The sequence below is a fragment of the Mytilus trossulus genome, chromosome 14, assembly GCF_036588685.1.
Source record: "Mytilus trossulus isolate FHL-02 chromosome 14, PNRI_Mtr1.1.1.hap1, whole genome shotgun sequence".
NCBI lineage: Eukaryota > Metazoa > Mollusca > Bivalvia > Mytilida > Mytilidae > Mytilus > Mytilus trossulus.
The window spans coordinates 28754020-28773599 of NC_086386.1; the positions used below are offsets into that span (position 1 = coordinate 28754020).

A 19580-nucleotide genomic window follows, 5' to 3' on the forward strand; every position below is an offset into this window, starting at 1 on the left:
AATAAAGTTCTGTTTATTTTAATTATAAGCCAAAAATAATTCCTTTTTAGACCTAAAAGGCGTTGTCTCCATAAATGTTACTTTTGTGCCAAATATTCCTTTGGTTCGCTTAAGATGCATTGCATCTTTTGTATCAGGACCGGACACGTATCCATCAAATACTACAACAATCAAGTCATAACACTTGATGGAATCAATATACCTTTTACAAATTTCTCCAAATGTCAACCCACTTTTCCACGTTATTTGATGCATAAGTGATCCGCCATCAACAACATAACTGTATACAGGATCTGTATATTATGTACTGCAGTCTCCAAGATTCCAAATCGCATCCGCTAGAGTTGACTTTGATGCTGGCCTCATAAATCCGGATGAATCAACATAGAACTTGGTTGACTAGACAGTTCATAAACATATATTTCAGATTTGTCTTCATATATACTTGTGGACTTTAAAAAGGCTTTCGACAGGGTCATACACTGTGATATTAAATATAAATTATTGGAAAATAACATATCTGGAAATTTTTATAATATTTTAAAAGATATGTGCAGCATGAATGAAATGTCTATGAAAGTGGGCAATGTATTAACACCATCTTTCAGTTCACTAGTTGGGGTAAGACAATTAAGGGGATGTTCTAAGTCCAAACTTATTTAAGCTTTTCATTAACGATTTGCCTCCAAAATTGGAACCAAGTCCAGGTGCTGTTGATATCAATGGGCGTAGAATTGATTGTCTATGTACGCTGATGACATTATTTTATTATCAAACACTAAAAAAAGTCTTCAAAACCGACATGAAATATTGCATACTTATTGTAGTGACTGGTGTCTAGATGTAAACTTGTCCAAAACAAAAGTTTTTAATTTTTAACAAGCCTGGAAAATGTTTGAAGGAATAATTTTATTTAGATAAAGAGGCTATAGAATGTGTTTATAAATGTAAATATTTAGGGATAGTCTTTACTTCTAGTGGTCTTTTTCAACAGGGCAAAGAAGAGCTATTCAAAAAATCCCTAAAGGCAAAATTTAAATTACAAAAATCCATGTCAGCTTGTAATCCAAGTATTGATACTGTAATTCATTTATATGATCACACAATAAAACCAATTTTATTATATTGTAGTGAAATTTGGGGTTCATTTAAAATTAACTATGCTGCATGCAAGAAAAAAAGTGGTTATCTATTTGAATTAATCTACATATTAAATGATTATTTTAAGTATATTCTTGGTGTAAATAAGAAGGCCTCAAATTTAGCAGTGTTATCAGAGGTTGCAAGATTTCATCTTTATTTTTCTGTCATTATATCTATGGTAAAATATGTACACAGGCTTAACAAGTTGGACAAAGGGTAACTTTATGATGCTCATGTTTGTAATACCATTTTAGATGCAGAAAACATTAATTGTTGGTATTCATCTATGAAATATGTACTTCAATCACTTGATATACAAAATTTAGATACAAAGCTCAATAAATTAATTAAAGGAGTAGGGGCATTAAGGCCTAGTTTTGGCCCAAGAAAATGAAATGTTTGATAACTATTTCAAATTGGCACATAATGTTTAGAAATGCACAGGGTCAAGAAGTACAAATGAAAAACATTAAGATTTTTATCTGATGACGTCACAATAACGTCATAATATGTACTATTTTCACCAAAACCATGAAAAATACAGAATTTATGCAGTTTTCTGACTTTATGTCCGTTGTGGAAACATCCTGCGCAGCCGAGAACCAACAAAATAATTTAACAAAAGCTTTATTATAACTATTGGCATTATCTCATCAAATATAAAGTTGTTTCTTGGATGCGCACATACTTTCTCAGTCTAAAATATACTTAAAATTTAATGAAAAAACAAGGAAAATCACGAAATTTAACAAAATATGCAAATTAGGTTATGATTTGTTGCCATGGTAACTTGTTTGATGTCATTTTTTTTTGTGTTTTTGTTTGTACCTGATACCTTAGACAAGTTTTCAGTCATTTAAGAATATGTATGATAACTTTAAAATTTGCATAAATTTTTGGGCCAAATAAGGGCCTTATTGCCCCTACTCCTTTGTAAAATGTAAACTTTGTAATAGTTTTAAAACATTTTGGTTGATCAAAAGATCTGAAACTTTATCATAAAGTAATAGCAAATTATTTCAACCTCAAGACTGACTTTGTAAAGGAGGCTTATTTATCAATTAAAGATTTTAGTATAAGAAGAGCTATATGTAAAATGAGAATAAGTGCTCATGATCTTAGAATTGAGAAAGATAGATATAGTAAAAAATACATAGAGAGAACTCAACGTTTATGTCATCAATGCTTATGACATGGATCAAATTCTATTGAAGATGAGACCCATTTTACAGTAAATTGTCCATTATATGATGAACAGAGGAAATTATTATTTGATAAAGTTATCACTTTTTGAACTAATTTTAAAGAACTACCTAATGATAAGAAATATTTCTGTCTGTTCACAAATGAGCATTATACCAACTCTCGTATGCCTAGGAAATAACATTATTAAGGTTTAGAAATAAGATCCAGATGTAAACAAAATATATGAAGTAATATGATATTTTATTGTTATAAGATTTAATATAATAGTTATCTAATAAATGTGTTAGGCTCTGACCTGTCCATAACGTTATAGTATGGTATTCGTTTTCTGTTTTGCTTTTCCCACTCATATTGTGTTGTAAAATGATGCCCTTTATGGGTTCTTGATTAGATTGATAAAATTCTTATCTTATACTGTCTGCAGCTACGATAAATCTCTGAAATAAAAGTTCTGGGTCGATTGATGCCATTTCAGGTTCCGAATTTACGCAAGTAGGTTTGTCTTGAAGTGTGAAAGCCTAGTATTTTCTTTTGAAAGTAAACTCTGATACGCATTTACCTTCCATCGATTTTAATATACTGAGTCCAATATCTTTAGCTCTATTTGCATTAACATCTGATGTTGCTGATACACCCGTCTCTATGTTTCTCATACCCTCTTCCTCAACAAATGGGTTTCTCTCTTGAAGAAAGGAAGCAAATATCATCGTATCTTTAGTATCCCGTTTTTTGGCGACTAATGCCATCTTCTTTATGTTGATCTAAGGAACAGAAATTTGTCCCGGTAAATGACATCATTGCATTATTTACCTCAGCACAATAAGGAATAGATAAAATTCAGAGTGCTCTCTGGCTTTCACTTATACTTCGTCCTCTTGTAAGCCCTCCTGTTGTCTTAATGCTTCGCATTAAAGCTTGCTCAATAGCCAAATCAAACGAAATGATTTTTTTTTAATCTTCAATGTCGTAACATTTTTAAAAATATATAAAACATAGATGTAACTGGTTAACCAAAAGTGATAGAGACCGACCGTTTCAATTTCAGGTCCTTGAACCAAAAAAAAAGCAAATTATGTCAAGGTCATGTTCTGATATGTTACGGCTTATGTCGCTTCTTCCCTGAAAAGAGTTACAGAAATATACTAAATGATTTAACAAAAACGTTTGTTGTGTCATGCCCCTACTGGAATTTTTTAGTCAATATGATACCCGTCATTTTCTTAAAGGTTCAATGCCCCTTAAATGGTCAATTCAACACATTACAAATAAAAACCTGAAACTTTGCAACTATCTAAATGTATCTTTTCAGCACTACACTGTCCCCTTTTTTCCAACTGAATTTTTGAGTTATCCAATTCGAATGAAGAGAAAAACGCCCTCAGTTCTGCCGTTCTTTTCACTGTAAAATGATAAACCTTGCTATGTACAAACTTCTTTCTGTGTAAAATAGAAATCCTTTCCTGCAAAAATCTGCTCCAATTCATGTAGTTTCTGAAATTAGATCATTAACTTTTTGTTAAAGTACTATAATAACAGCATTACTTGTGTGTGCACGCGTCGAATGATGACTTATTGTCAGTGATGTCCTATGGAAAAATGCAAACTTCCCGCGCTGGATTATACAATTATAGATTACATGTAAGATTAGACATTCTGATCTGAACTGAGACATTAAAATCAAATTAGATTAAATTTGAAAACATGCCTTGAAATACAATTTTTTACTCCCGTAAATATGTGGACGAAAAATAGCATACTACAATGAGGGTCATCCCCACCCCCTTCAATTTGAGAATGTGCTATTATCTTGTAAACAGTCCAGATCCCCAACCCTAAACCCTATATATTCTTGTAGGGGACAATAAAACAAATCAAATGAAATAAAAGAGAAGTCCGTAGGGGGTCACCCCACCCCCTCTTGTTTGAAAACTTGTAAACGGTCCAGATCCCCACCCCTAAACCATATATATTCTTGTAGGGGACAATAAAACAAATCAAATGAAATAAAAGGGAAGTCCCTAGGGGGTCACCCCACCCCCTCTTGTTTGAAAACTTGTAAACGGGCCAGATCCCCACCCCTAAACCATAAATATTCTTGTAGGGGACAATAAAACAAATCAAATGAAATAAAAGGGAAGTCCCTAGGGGGTCATCCCACCCCCTCTTGTTTGAAAACTTGTAAACGGTCCAGATCCCCACCCCTAAACCATATATATTCTTGTATGGGACAATGAAACAAATCACATGTAATTAGATGGAAGTTCCTGGGGGTCACCCCACCCCGTTTAATTTGAGAATGTACTATTATCTTGTAAACTGTCCAGATCCCCATCCCTAAACCATATATATTCTTGTAGGGGACAATAAAACAAATCAAATGAAATAAAATGGAAGTCCCTAGGGGGTCACCCACCCTCTCTTGTTTGAAAACTTGTAAACGGTCCAGATCCCCACCCCTAAACCATATATATTCTTGTAGGGGACAATAAAACAAATCAAATGAAATAAAAGGGAAGTCCCTAGGGGGTCACCCCGCCCCCTCTTGTTTTAAAACTTGTGAAACGGTCCAGATCCCCACTCCTAAACCATATATATTCTTGTAGGGGACAATAGAACAAATCAAATGAAATAAAATGGAAGTTCCTAGGGGGTCACCCCAACCCCTCTTGTTTGACAACTTGAAAACGGTCCAGATCCCCACTCCTAAACCATATATATTCTTGTATGGGACAATAAAACAAATCACATGAAATTAGATGGAAAATCCTGGAGGACACCCCTCCCCGTTCAATTTGAGAATGTACTATTATCTTGTAAACGGTCCAGATCCCCACCCCTAAACCATACATTTTCTTGTAGGGGACAATAAAACAAATCAAATGAAATGTAGTTAAAGTCCCTGGGGGTCACCACCACCCCCTCCTGTTTGAAAACTTGTAAATAGTGGAGATCCCTACTCGTAAGCCATATATATTCTTGTATGGGACATCAAATCAAATGAACATGGGACCATATGAATGGGAAGTTATCGGAGCTTCGTTTGGGAGACTTCGTCACAGCATCCTGTTACAATTACTTCTTGTTTTATTTTATTTTTATTTGTGTTGAGAAGGGAGATGTAACATTTTTCTTATATAGTACCTTACGTAATTTGATTTACGTTCGTTGAGTTACTTCCCTTTGGTATCAGTCTGATATGATTTATGTAAACCCCATACATTGTTTGTATCACTATTCATGTGGAATACAAATGAACACGCTGCTTTTTTGTCATTCTTATTATCGCCATATACGGCCACAGAGAATATTACAGCCACCCCAAAAAAATAGGGTGTTTTGCCGCATATTCATTGGTCCAAAGTGTTTCAACAGAGGAATAATTTTAAGGCTCGCAAGTCCCTTTTCGCTTGTTTCATTAGGATGGGTTGGGTCCTACGTGTTTGAGGAGAGGAAAAACTTTAGAGCAACAGAAAATACTGCAAACTCCAGCATATGTATAGTAACGGACTATGTGAAGACACTGCCATATTCTTAACTTGGTACAAGACATTTTAAGAAAAATTGTGAGTGGACCTGGTTTCAAGGCTAGCCAAACCTCCCGCTAATATGGTTATGTTAAAAATACAGGTAAATGGACATCACTACGTGCAGTACAAACAAACACACGAACACTCAGCACAGAGAATTACATAAATAAATTTAAAAACAATAGAAGGTCTTTCCAATGTAAAGGAATCATTTTGATATGAAAATATTAAAATAGGTTTGGAATTTCATTTCTAATGTCAAATTAAATCTTGATGTACGCTGATTCCAAATATATGGTTTCTATACAATTTTGTTTGAAATAAGGGAGGTAATTTGTTACATCTGGTTTAGAAAATGCCTTTTACGGTATTATGCTATAGTTTAAATGACACTGATTTCAACAATATATTGTTCTATATATTTTACATAAAAGTATAAAAATTAGTCCCTTCTGATTTATCTCAGGTCACCTCTGGTTCGCTTTTCTAAAGTCATATGACATCCAGATCAAAAAGGATTTGTTGAAGGGATAAACATTTGGGATGCTAACAGATTAATTCAAGATATAATAGACTATATTCACATCGAAGACGAAAATGGAATAATAATATTTCTTCAACAAAAAGCCTTAAATGATAGAGTTGAATGGGATTGGGTGGATTTTGTATTAGAAAAGTAAATTTTGGGGAAAACGTAGGCAATTGATCAACATGCTACTTTATGATGATATAACTTGTATAAAAACAAATGGACATGTTTCAAAATATTTTTCGAAAACTCGTTCCATCAGACAAGGCTATCCAACATCACCCCTTATATACATCTTGCAAGCTGAACCAATGTCATACGCAATACGAGGTAACAAGGAAATTGAAGAAATACATATACCGCGTGAAAAAGGGGGGTCAAAGTATTTAAACTAAATTATGCATGTTTGCTGATGACACTCAGCTTTTTAACAAAAAATAGACATCAGTAGAAGAATCTTTTGATGGCATAACGCTATATGAAAAAGCTTAGGGATTTAAATCAATTTGATTAAACTAAAGGGTTACCTATGGGGTCTCTTAAAAGGAAAAAACAAATTAATAAAATCAAATGGTTTACAGGTAATGTAAAAACCTGCGGAGTAAATCACGGATATGACATTGATAATGATGCTATATGTCAAAGCATTATAGAAAAGATTAAAAACTGTGTCCACGAAAAGTAGGAAAAATTCATTTAGTGGTAAATCCTTCATAGTTAAAAAAAATCATATTGCCCATGTGTAGTTATGGAATTGAAATGCAGGGAATTCTTGAAAAATATTTAAAAGAAATTAACAATATTAATATTATTAAATAGCTGTATTTGGCTTAACTTTTTGAAATTTTGGATCATCAATGCTCTTCAATTTTTTACTTGTTTGGCTTTATAAATATTTTGATATGAGCGTCACTGATGAGTCTTATGTAGACGAAACGCAGGTCTGGCGTACTAGGTTATAACCCTTGTACCTTTTATAACTGTTTACACCACTGGGTTGATGCCATTGCTGGTGAACTTTTTGTTCCCGAGGGTATCACCAGCCCAGTAGTCAACATTTCGGTGTTGACATGAATATCAATAATGTGGTCATTTTTATAAAGGAGTAGGTCCGGTAAGGGCCGATTTAGGCCTCAATTTTCATGTTCATCTGACGAAATATTTTAGACACTTTTTAAACACTTAAGTGTCTATTTCAATTGATTTTTAAATTAGTGTTTGACGTTTACCTTAGCCTTATTTGGCACAATTTGTGGGAATTTTTGATCCTCAATCCTCAATTTTGTACTTGTTTGGCTTTATAAATATTTTGATATGAGCGTCACTAATGAGTCTTATGTAGACGAAACGCGCGTCTGGCGTACTTAATAATAATCCTGGTACCTTTAATAACTATGAATTCGAATTTTACATGGGATTGGAAAATAAACCAAATAGAAAGACAAGTCTGTTGTCTTGATATAACAACGAGTGGAATGTTCATGATTAGTATAGACTTATTAATTAGTAGTAAGCAATTAAAGTCAATTTATCGCAATCTTCACGAACCGTTAGAAAGCTAGAATGCGATTGGCAAGTATTGGCTTCGACAAATTGACAATAAGTAAAATTATCATTTTTATTTATGTAAATGTTGGAATATTAACGGACTAAATCTTAAAAAATATTCTTTTAATTCATCAGAAAATAATCTATACATGGTATAATTTTCTAAAAATTGGAAATAATCTCAAAACAAAGAACGATGAACTTAATATGAAACTATTAGGTAATTCAAAACTTTCATTCCAAAAATGTAACATGAAATATATCGAAGACATATGGAATGACGGAAGCAACACATTTTACAGTTGAAATTATATATCTGAAAAAAACTTGAGGATAAAAGAAATTGTTTATCGTAACTTTCAAAAATTAAAATTTCAATACCAATCAACTTCTTGCAAATTTTACAAATTGGTAATGAAATTAATGAAAAAGTAAACATACATGTAGAACTGAAATGTTCATGTTAGATAGAACTCACAAAAAAATCAAACCTAAAGAATTGAAACTCAAATATATTCAAAACATGATTGATACGAATATACATCCAAAACGTTAAAACAAATGGCGACAAATTTTGGGCACGAATTTAATTGGAAAATAGTATGGGACAATTTGAAAAAAGTTCATATCACTGATAAAATAAAAACATTTCAATGGAAATGCAAAACAAATTTTGCTTTGGGGAGAAAGCTGTGGTCAATCGAACCACACTTTACTTGTAAACATGACAGAATTTACCTTCTGGAAAATAAGTAACAAAATTAAATATGATAAGATAAAAATGTAAACTATTTTCGTGTTGTTTATTCTTTAGTTTTCTATGTTGTGTCACGTGTACTATTGTTTTTCTGTTTTTCTGTTTGTCTTTTTTTATTTTTAGCCATGGCGTTGTCAGTTTGTTTTAGATTTAGGAGTTTGACTGTCACTTTGGTATCTTTCGTCCCTCTTGTGATATTTTTAATCTTTTGAAATTATACATTATAACGCATCTGATATCAGAACCCTGTTTCTGATCTAATAATACAATAAACAAAGAAAAAATAAACACATTGAAAAGTGACATCATAAAAATACTGAAATCCGAGGAAAATTCAATCGGAAAGTCCCTAATCACATGACAAAATCAAATGATGAAACACAACAAACGAATGGATTGATTAATTGTATATGCTAATTACATACCTTGCAGGAGATAACAGTCACGATGTATCTCTTTAATTCTTATTAGGTAATCAATTGTTTAGAGGTGCTCCTGATTATTCTATAATGTTACATTATTCTGGTTGAGATGTGCACTCCATTATGTTGTTATGTTATATTAATATTATTTATTGCTACATGTATTACTGCATGGTAGGAGGATGTTTCTTTTCATTCATTAGTATATAGAAGAATAATAAGTACTGCTTTTCTAAAAAAAACAGTGCGCTTTTTTTTAGCCTCCTGCTTCCCGTACAGTTGGTTTTAGATGTAAACGGGAATTCTCAGTTTGGTTCCTGGTCAACTGAAGAAATTGTAAAAATATTTGTTTTTAAATAAACAAGTATATATTTAAAAAAAGAATAATTTAAAAATCATATGCCTTCTAACCTAATGCACACAGTTCTATGGCTTTGTGGTGTAGAAATATGAATTAACAGCAAAGGTCATAATCTAGAACATCAAATTCATCTAAGACATTGACTCAATTTTCAAGGTCATCAACCGAATACACTTAATCAAAAGACACCTTTGTCTTTGATATATCTCGTTAATGAGTTATATTCATATACGCATAGTTCTAAATATAAGAGAGACAAAATCTCTCATTTAATGTATACGAACCCTTGCAATTAAAATGTTATGAGCTACGACAGGTAGCAAATGACAGTTCAATATTTTGTACGGTTCATGAAAAGAAGTAAAAATAGACTAAAATTAAAATTTAGTGACTTTGACCTTTGACCTTGACCTAATTTTCTTTCTTTTTTACCAAGGATCTCATATCTGAAGACCTTATCTCTCAAGCACTCACTTACGTTTAATGAGTTACAAATGATAATCACTTAATATATAAATGAAGAAGGGGAAATAACTCTTATATGAAGTCTCCGAAATGCTTCGGTTTAAACCAAACTCAACATCCTGAAGATATAGTGAGGAGCAATTTGGTAAAATAAAATCGTTATCTTTTACGGTTGCGAAGGAGTTGCGCACAAAAGGAAAACAGGGTTAGCGGAGATAACTATTACAAAATCGGTGTCAGTTTCAAAAGCGTATTCACTATTCGATATGATTAAACAAAAATCTAAGTTACATGTTAAAAAACAACAATACAGCGAAAGCATTAGTATATAATGTCAAAAGTGACGTATATATATTTTTTTTGTTTATATCATCACATGTCAATATCTTTAAAATAAGATAAGATTAATTATACCCCTGCTTTAAAAAAAAGGGGGGGTATACTGTTTTACCTCTGTCTGTCCGTCCGTCAGTCCGTCCGTCAGTCAGTCCGTCCCATGAAAATTTTTCGTCGCATTTTTCTCAGGAACTACAATACAAGGATTTCTGAAATTTGGTTTCAGGGTTTATCTAAGTCAGTTATACCGTGTGATGCGTTTTCGGATTGATCACTTGACAACTCCCTGTTTACCGAACACTTGTATGATTTTACATATGATAGCCAAGTTGAAAATTATTTCGTCGCATTTTTCTCAGGAACTACAATACAAGGATTTCTGAAATTTGGTTTCAGGATTTATATAAGTCAGCTATACCGTGTGATGCGTTTTCAGATTCATCACTCGACAACTTCCTGTTTACCGAACAGTTGCATATTTTTACACTATAAATATTATCCACTTGCGGCGGGGGTATCATCAGTGACCAGTAGCTCGCAGTTTCACTTGTTTTGTTTAATTTATAGACACTAACAAGAATATAAATTGGGATTGATTTTGTAAAGGTGTTATTTTATGTACTTTTTAACCATGGCAAGAATATCAAAATAGAATTGTGTTTGTAATTGATGCGTTTCCCTCAGTTTAAGTTTGTTACCCGGATTTGTTTTGTCTCTATCGATTTATGAATTTCGAACAGAGATATACTACTGTTGCCTTTATTTATGGTGTTATTTGTTCATTCTAACCATGTTGGTCTTTTAGAAAAACTCTATACAAGAATGGTTAGGATAAGGTTCATACTTTAGATTTTATTATGAAACAAGTTCCTGTGCGGTTGACAAATAAATGACATATAATTTAACCTCATTATAATAATTAGGTCTTTCCACTTTTCTGTGGTTAGACATATTGTATTTGTTCTGATTATAAGGTCTTTCCACTTTTCTGTATTTTTAGTATCATACAGTTTATGCGCTTTTTATATTCAATAAATCTTAGCCGAACAATTTTTTTGGTTATAATTATCTCTCCAAACTCTGTGTTCCTTTTGACTGCTTCTCCTCCGGAACCGTACAAGAAGGCGACACATGTATTTAAAAAAAATGCTCGTTATATCCATTGCATGATTTGTTCTAATTGTCCCTTATGCATGTGATATAAGTGATATGCATTTCTATTTAGTAAACAATAAGTGATACAGGCCTATGATCTTTTGTAATGTGATTCTTGATCCAAAAATAAGAGAATTAGGTCAAGGTCAGAGGTCAAGGTCAGAGGTCAAGGTCATATTATGAAATTTATTGATTTTGGCTTATTTTCAAACCTTTGCAAAAACTGTATAAGATATCGACAATATTTTTTTACTGAATTGTAAGTTGCAACCTTTTGTAACGCATGAATGTTGGTGGAAATGGTATGCTAACATTGAATTGGAGTTTTCCCCCCTCTCATATTGAAAAGTAGGCATATAGTGATATAACTCATTAACCATATATAACTAAGACCTATAATATTTTGATTTGAAGCCCTTGGTTTATGACCTTGAAATCGAACTTTAAGTTATAGGTAAAATTGACGTTCTAGATTTTGATCTTTGCTTTTACCTCATATGTATATATGATTTAGCCATGGTACTTTTGCAATACGTTTGTCACTTGAACATTGAAAACCCAACCGGAAGTGACCTTTTGTAAACCGACAATAGCTATTATTTGTTCTTGAATTTGTATATTTCTCTATCAAAATTGATCTTTAAGGGTGGAAAGACCGTCAATTGTTTTCTGAACACTTGGTTTTTAATTGTTAAAAACATCTTTTCCCGCCAAAATTTGTTCTGGCGATAAACAGTCGAAAAATATTTGTTTTGCAATATGTCACTGCGATATTCTTTATATTGTATGGTATAGTTTATGCGCTTTTAATTTCACCTGCTAAACGGAACCATTTTCTTTGTAAGAGTTATCCCCATATTCACTGTTTTTCAGGTGTTTGCATCTTCTACGTAACGAAAAAAGATACTGACAAATTTCATTTTACAAATTGTTCGTTACATCCTCTGGAAGTTTTGGCTAATTTGGAATGTTTTTATTTGGGACTCCTTAGTCCTAAATTAGAAAATGATGTCAAGGTCAAAGGTCGCGGTCAAGTTCTCAATTTTGACTTTTCCTTGTTTTTGCATTTTCATCAACACTTTTTATGACATAAATATAGAAGAACAAGTGCAAAATGTGTGCTTCATTGTAATAAAGATATGTTATATTTGATCTGAAACAATCTAATGGCATCTTAAAGGAGTTACTAACTTTAACTTTTTTTTATTATAAGGCCATATGACGATTTACAAAACGTTTGATGAAATATGACCTTGAAAAATGAAAACCGGAAGTGACCTAGAGAAAACCGAAAGTAGCAATTTTGGCACTTTTTACATAGAAAAGTACTTGGAATCCATAGTTTTGCTAGTTTAAATACATAAACTAATCACTAAAGAAGAGAAGTGACTTTCGATAAACCGGAAGTGGTCAATGATCTCTTGATTTACAGATCAAAGTGTATAGAAACTATATAGTTTTGAAATCGATGTGAAAGAAGCTATCACATCAGAACGGCAGTGACATTTACTTCACTGTAAGTAGCGAATTATCTCAATTATTTCACTCAAATGTAAATCGAAATCATTGATTTATCGCATCAGTATGAACTAAATTCTGATTGGTTTTAGCTTATACTTTTCAAAAACCTTATAACATATCGAGAAATTAATTTTACTAAATTTTCAGTTGTGACATTTCGTAAATTATAAAAAAAAAGTGAACGGGTGCGTAGACAATAAATGGGAGTTTTCGCTTATCTCATATTTATAATTATGCGTACAGTGATATAACTCATTAACCATACATTTTAAAGACCTATGATCTTTTGATTTTAGGTCCTTGGTTTGTGTCCTTTAAATTGAGGTCAAGGTATAAGGTTTACAGTACGTTCTAGATTTTGACCTTTGCTTTATAATCATATTTATACATAAAAAAGCAACATGAACTGACATTTTAGACTAATTTGTTATATTTTAATATCTAAATCAATTGTTCTCTGGACATTTTTTTTTAATCATAATTATGTTTTTTCTTCCGTCTTTTTTTTTCTTGCATAGTATTGTTGTTTTACAAGACGACGCTTAAATATTTGGAATATGATATCGTATAGTTTTAATGCTTTAAAACCTGACAACCACTTAACTAAGTACTTTACCTTGTAAGAGTTATCTCACCAAACAATGTTTCTCTTGTGGCCCCTACTCCTTCGCAACCGTAAAAGATAACGACAAATTTATTTTTTCAAATTGCTTGTTACATCTTCATGATAAAGATTTTTATATTGACCAAATGTACTCGGACACACTATCTACGAGTTATTCCCCGTTATGTTTTTGATATAAGTGATATGCGTGTCTAACTGGTAAACCATAATTGATCTGGGCATAAGATCTTTGGTTTTGAGGTCCTTGGTAAAAAAAAGATAAAATTTGATCAAGGTCAAAGGTCATATTCTAAATTTATATTTACATATTTAATGGTATTGTTATTTGCGATATGTCGTAACTCATGCATTTTGGTTGAAAGGGTGTGTAGACAAGACATGGGTTTTGGCCATCTTATATATAGAATTATGCGTAAAGGAATATAACTGATTACCCATACATATTAAAAAACTTAGGGTCTTTTGATTTTCATAATATATTGTTAGTGGTGGAAAGATCTTCAGAGAACACTGGTTTTTAATTATTTTGTTTTTCCTCCGCTAATTGTTGTTCTTGCAATAAATATTTGTTTCGCAATATGTTTGATTGTATCTTACAGTTATCTACCTTTACAAAATAAAATTCATAAACCGTTAATCATATAACCAATCAATACTTTATTTGAGGCCGTTATGTCCTAACATAAAAAATAAGACCAAGGTCAAAGGTCAAGTTCAAGTTCTCAATCTTGAATTTGGCTTGTTTTTGAATTTTCTCCAATACTTTGAAAGATACATATAAAAGAAGATTTCCAAAATGTTCCCATTGTTGTAATGAATATATTTTACATCTGATCTGATACAATTTAATGGCATATTATAGGAGTTAGTGCCTCTAAAATATCTTGATATAAGGTTTTTTAATAATAACTTCAACTTGGTTCATAATAAAGCCAAAACGTAAGGTGACAGTTTAAGTCAATGTAACTTTAATTTTAAAATGTGTATAATGTTTGCATAATGTCCCATGGCAAATATATTTCCTGCATCTTCAGGTTGAGATATGCATCATATGTATAAGATAGGTATTACAAGTTGAGGCTGAAAAACTTAACCTTATACCGTTGCAGTTGGAATGTGGGCTTTCGCACTGTCTATCGTCTGTCCACCTATATTTGTCGGATTTTCTACAACATATATTTTCATCACTGTTTTTCCCGAAACTGCTGATAAAGATGAGTTCATATTTAATGAGCTGCTCGATAGTGATGATATGTGATGTGTGAACATTTCTGTATCTGGCACCTGTTTCCTTTTTTATAACATTATTTGAGGTTCATGTTGTTTTTCAAATGTTCGGAAAATATTTTTAAAAATATATCAAGATGTTTTATACGCGATCCTTTTTCACATTAAAATGATATTCCTTTCCAAATTTTGATTATATTATGACAATATTTTAGAAAATAAATTTGAAAACGTTCTAGCAATATAAGTTCTACCATACATATGTTTTTCTCACATTTGTTTGTTATATTTTCATGACATTAGATACAACATTTTAATATCATTTTAAAGATGTTGTTGTGTTTGCTGGGTATGACCTTGAATATGACAACAGGAAGTGACCTTGAGAAAACCGGAAGAAGCAGTTGTTGCACTTTCTTTTTAAAAATGTACTCGTAATCCATATATGTTATTATTTCAATACATTAACTTATCATTTAAGACTAGAAATGACTTTGGATCAACCAGAAGAGGCCAATTATCAATGTGAAAAAAAACTATCATATGAAATTGACATTTTCTTCACCGGAAGTACTAGTAACTAATAATCTCCCTTATTTCACATACAAGGATATAAAACCACTTATGTTTCGCATCATTATGTAGAAACTGATAATAAGATGCCAATAATAACTTATAGTAAGCACGAACTAGCTTTTTTCATTAAAGGAGTAGGTCCGGTAAGGGCTGATTTTGGCCTCAAATTTCAAGTTCATCCAACGAAGGATTTTGAACTCTTATTAAACACTTAAGTGTCTATTTCAATTGATTCGATTAGTTTATGTGACAGATGTTAACTGATTCAGTCATCAAATACGCTTTTTTTCAAGCTAAAATATTAAAAATCTATCAAATATGCTAAAAAACGTCACTTTTCAGATGGTTTTTGTCAAAAATGAAAGTGGTCGCATCCGTGTTCATCCTTAACCTTTATATATGTTATGTAATATCATCAAATACAACTTACAGTTCAATATTATGGATGAACACGAATGCGGCCACTTTCATTTAAGGCGGAAACCGTCTAAAATTCAACTAAAATGTTGAAATTGTAGAGATTTTTGTAATTTAGAACGACGTAATGATGCTAGTACTCGATATATGTGCATTGTATTGTCAAAAACAGCCCATATTTATGTAGCAGAAGCATTCTACTTTCAATAAATAGCTGAAAGGTTACATTTTCACACTTTTGTAAAACTGCTATATGTTGGGGCCAAAAAAGGGTCTTACTGATCCTACCCCTTTGAAAATTGATGTGGAAGGACTTTTAATTGTTTTCTGAACAATAGCTTCTTAATCAAATATTGTTATTCAATTTTTATTCCCTAATTTTTTCTCGCATAAAACATTTGTTTCGCAACATGTCAATCACATAATTTTTATAAAGTATCATACAGTTTATGCCCTTTTCATTTTTACCCATTCTAAGCAGAACAATTTTCTTTATTAGATATATCTCCCTATTCACTGTTTATCAAGTAAAATTGAGAATGATATGGGGAATGTGTCAAAGCGATAACAACCCGACCATAGAACAGACAAAAGCCAAAGGCCACCAATGTGTCTTCAATGTAGTGTTTGTATTTTCTTCATAACCAAAATTTACTTCACTGGATACCAAGTTTTACATTGAGTAAAGAGGGACTAGCTTCTTTTCAATAAGTTTGAAAATCAATGTGGAAAGACCGTTTGGTTATTTTTTGAAAACGCACGTCACGTGGGTAAAAATGTATGCAGCAAAATAACACCAAAATGCCCTCACGGTTATCCGCTGAAAAAAACTGTAGACGATCCGCGAACCACGAGTTTCTTTACTATACGAACATACAGATACACTCTAACTATTACAATGACTGTTTGCAATATTAATATAGAGACACGTGGTAGAACAATGCGAACTCACATTCGGCAAAACTGTATATGTCATATTCGAGAATAGGTCACGTTTGGAACTTAATATAAGCAGACAAAATGACGGAGATATTAAATTACAATCTACGACGTGGTAAAATAAGACACAGACACATCGTATAGAACAAGCAATTCTGATGTGTCCATGAAATTTAAGGAATGCTATTTTTAATATTTCCTCCTCGCAACTCTATTAAAGATATTTCTGCGTAAGGAACACATTTTCAGGAATATTAGCCTTGTGAAGTTATAATCCACACGAGGCACGCGCTGTGTTTGAAATATAAATAATTATTTTTTTTATAAATTTGATTGGCTTGCACATTTCAGTTCTTAGTTTTATTTCCTTTACAAGATAAAGCTTTTGTATTGGTAGGGTGTTTCAATCCTTGATGTTTTTAAAATTAGCATTTTTTTTTAAAACAAATAATTTTGTTGACCAGAAAAGGGATCTATATCCCTTTTTCTTTTTCGCTTGATCCCCCTCCCCTCCCATTTCCCCGTTTTCCAGCGTTTCCAATAAGGAGAGATGGGAAATGCTAATCAATCTGTTTTTAAGGGTAGAGAATGTGTGTTTAAAGTTTGCCACTGGTCATCAAACATATTATAACAATCAATAAGTCAGCAAGCTAGTATTCAGGCAATCCATCAACCAATAAATGGCTTTTAAACTGTTTTAATTCGGGCGCCATTGATGAGTCTTATAGAGACGATAAAGCGCGACTGGCGGACAAAATTAAAAGTCTGGCTACTTTGATTTGTATTTTTGTTCTCGAGCTTACAGTAAATATCATATAATATACTTGTCTTCTTGTATTTGTAGTTGGAAACATCGCTAAAAATATCATACGGTGAAGTCAGGAATTATAATGCTGGTACTTTTGATAACTATATATATATAAGTGATATTGAGTTCTATTAAATAAACGTTGTCAATATATACATTCTAGTGTATTTGATCCACTGCAAAACTACTTCATTGTAGTGTATGTGATCAAATGCAATGCTTCGATATTCTAGTGTATGTTACCCAATGCAATTCTTCAGCAGTGAAGTGTATGTGATCCAATGTAATTGAATACTAGAGCATTGTAGTGTATGTGATCCAATGCCAATACTGCAGCATTGTTGCGTTTGTGATCCAATGCAATACTACATCATTGTATTAACATGTATGAACAAATACACGTACATTCAATATAGTACACATTATCATTGAATTCAATTTATTTTACAGCCACAACTGAAAGACAGTGTTACTGTGGAGCTACATTTAGGTGAAAGTCTTAATATTCCATGTAGCTTGTATAAGAAATGTAAGTTCAATAATTAACTTATTCATCTCAATTGAAATACTCTGCAAACACACATTGATTTAAACGTCAAAAGAAATGCATAACATTTTACAGAATCTATATAACCTTAGATGTAAAGAAAAAAGTAAAATCAGAAAAATTCTGAACTTAGAGGAAAATCAATTCGGAATGTCCATAATCACATGGCAAAATCAAAAACCAAAACGTATCAAAAACGAATGGACAAGAACTGTCATGTTCCTGACTAGGTACAGGCATTTTCAAATGTAGAAAATGGTGGATTAAACCTGGTTCAATAGCGCTAACCCTCTCACTTTAAAGACAGTCTCATCAAATTTCGTTATATTTACATTGATGACAAATTAAAAAAAAATCTTGCTTTTGCATTAATAAGTACATTTTGATAATACACTCATTTCTATTTTAAAGTTTTTTCGAGACCAGCGTCTCGTATAGCGTCCAGGTATACCAAATACATAGGGGTCAAAAAGTTGTCTCTTATTTCATTTAAGTTTGAGAAATACTGAAAAGATTCAAATAAAAAACTTTCAATACACAAATTGAAATTCATTGAAGGAGTTTGATAATGCTGTATTTACAAGGACATGATCATTAACCTAATGTACCAAACGACTAGTACGAAAAGAAAATTCTAATATGACATGCTTCTTTCGCTTTGTGAACAAACCCCTCCTCTAAATCCAATAAAATTTGTTTGCACATGCGTATATTGACTTCTTCAGAATAATGAATTTTATCAAATTATTATGCATTTAATATATTTCTTAAACTTTAAAACACTTTCAAACTCTTAAATGGTACTTATTCATTTATTATGAATGTAATGTGTTGCATTCTGAAATTGACATATTGGAACTAGGTACGACATCCGTTAATGCTGGCTGTTCAAACTCCTCCCTTTAAAAAATCACAGTGCTAGCCGTTTGCTTCTTTACAAACAAAAAGGGAGGTTCATGGAAGAGCCTACACAAACGCTTTTACACTTATACTTATTGGACATATAAATAACCTTAATTGTTCTATTCAGAATCGAAATAATTGATGCAAGCTTTACTTAATGGTAGTTTGACATTGGTAGGCATTATAATTGTGTTATTTTATCCCTCACTATCGCTCGGGAAAAATAGTCACGAATATAATGTCTACCCATGTTAAACTACAATAAATAAAATTGAGAATGAAGATGTGGAAGGTGTCAAAGAGGCAACAAGCCGACCATAGAACACACAGCAGACGAAGGTCACTTACACATGTAGGTCTTCAATGCCGCGGAAAATTCCCGCACCAAAAGGCGTTCTTCAACTGGCCCTAAATAAATATATATACTTTTTCAGTGATAATGAACGCCATACTTAACTCCAAATTATACACAAGAAACTAAAATTTAAAATAATGCAAGACTAACAAAGGACAGAGACTCCTGACTTGGGACAGGCGCAAAAAAACGACGGGATTAAACATGTTTATG

At 32.1% G+C, this 19580-nt stretch overlaps 1 protein-coding gene across 1 annotated transcript in view; it reads left to right on the top strand.

Moving 5' to 3' along the window:
- LOC134697643 (cytosolic phospholipase A2-like) overlaps window positions 1-19580 on the top strand; it is a 204509-nt gene that overhangs the window by 19228 nt on the left and 165701 nt on the right. Inside the window, exon 3 of the mRNA XM_063559926.1 lies at window positions 18013-18091. Within this exon, the coding sequence (XP_063415996.1) occupies window positions 18013-18091 (79 nt within the window). The remainder of the gene's footprint in view (window positions 1-18012; window positions 18092-19580) is intronic.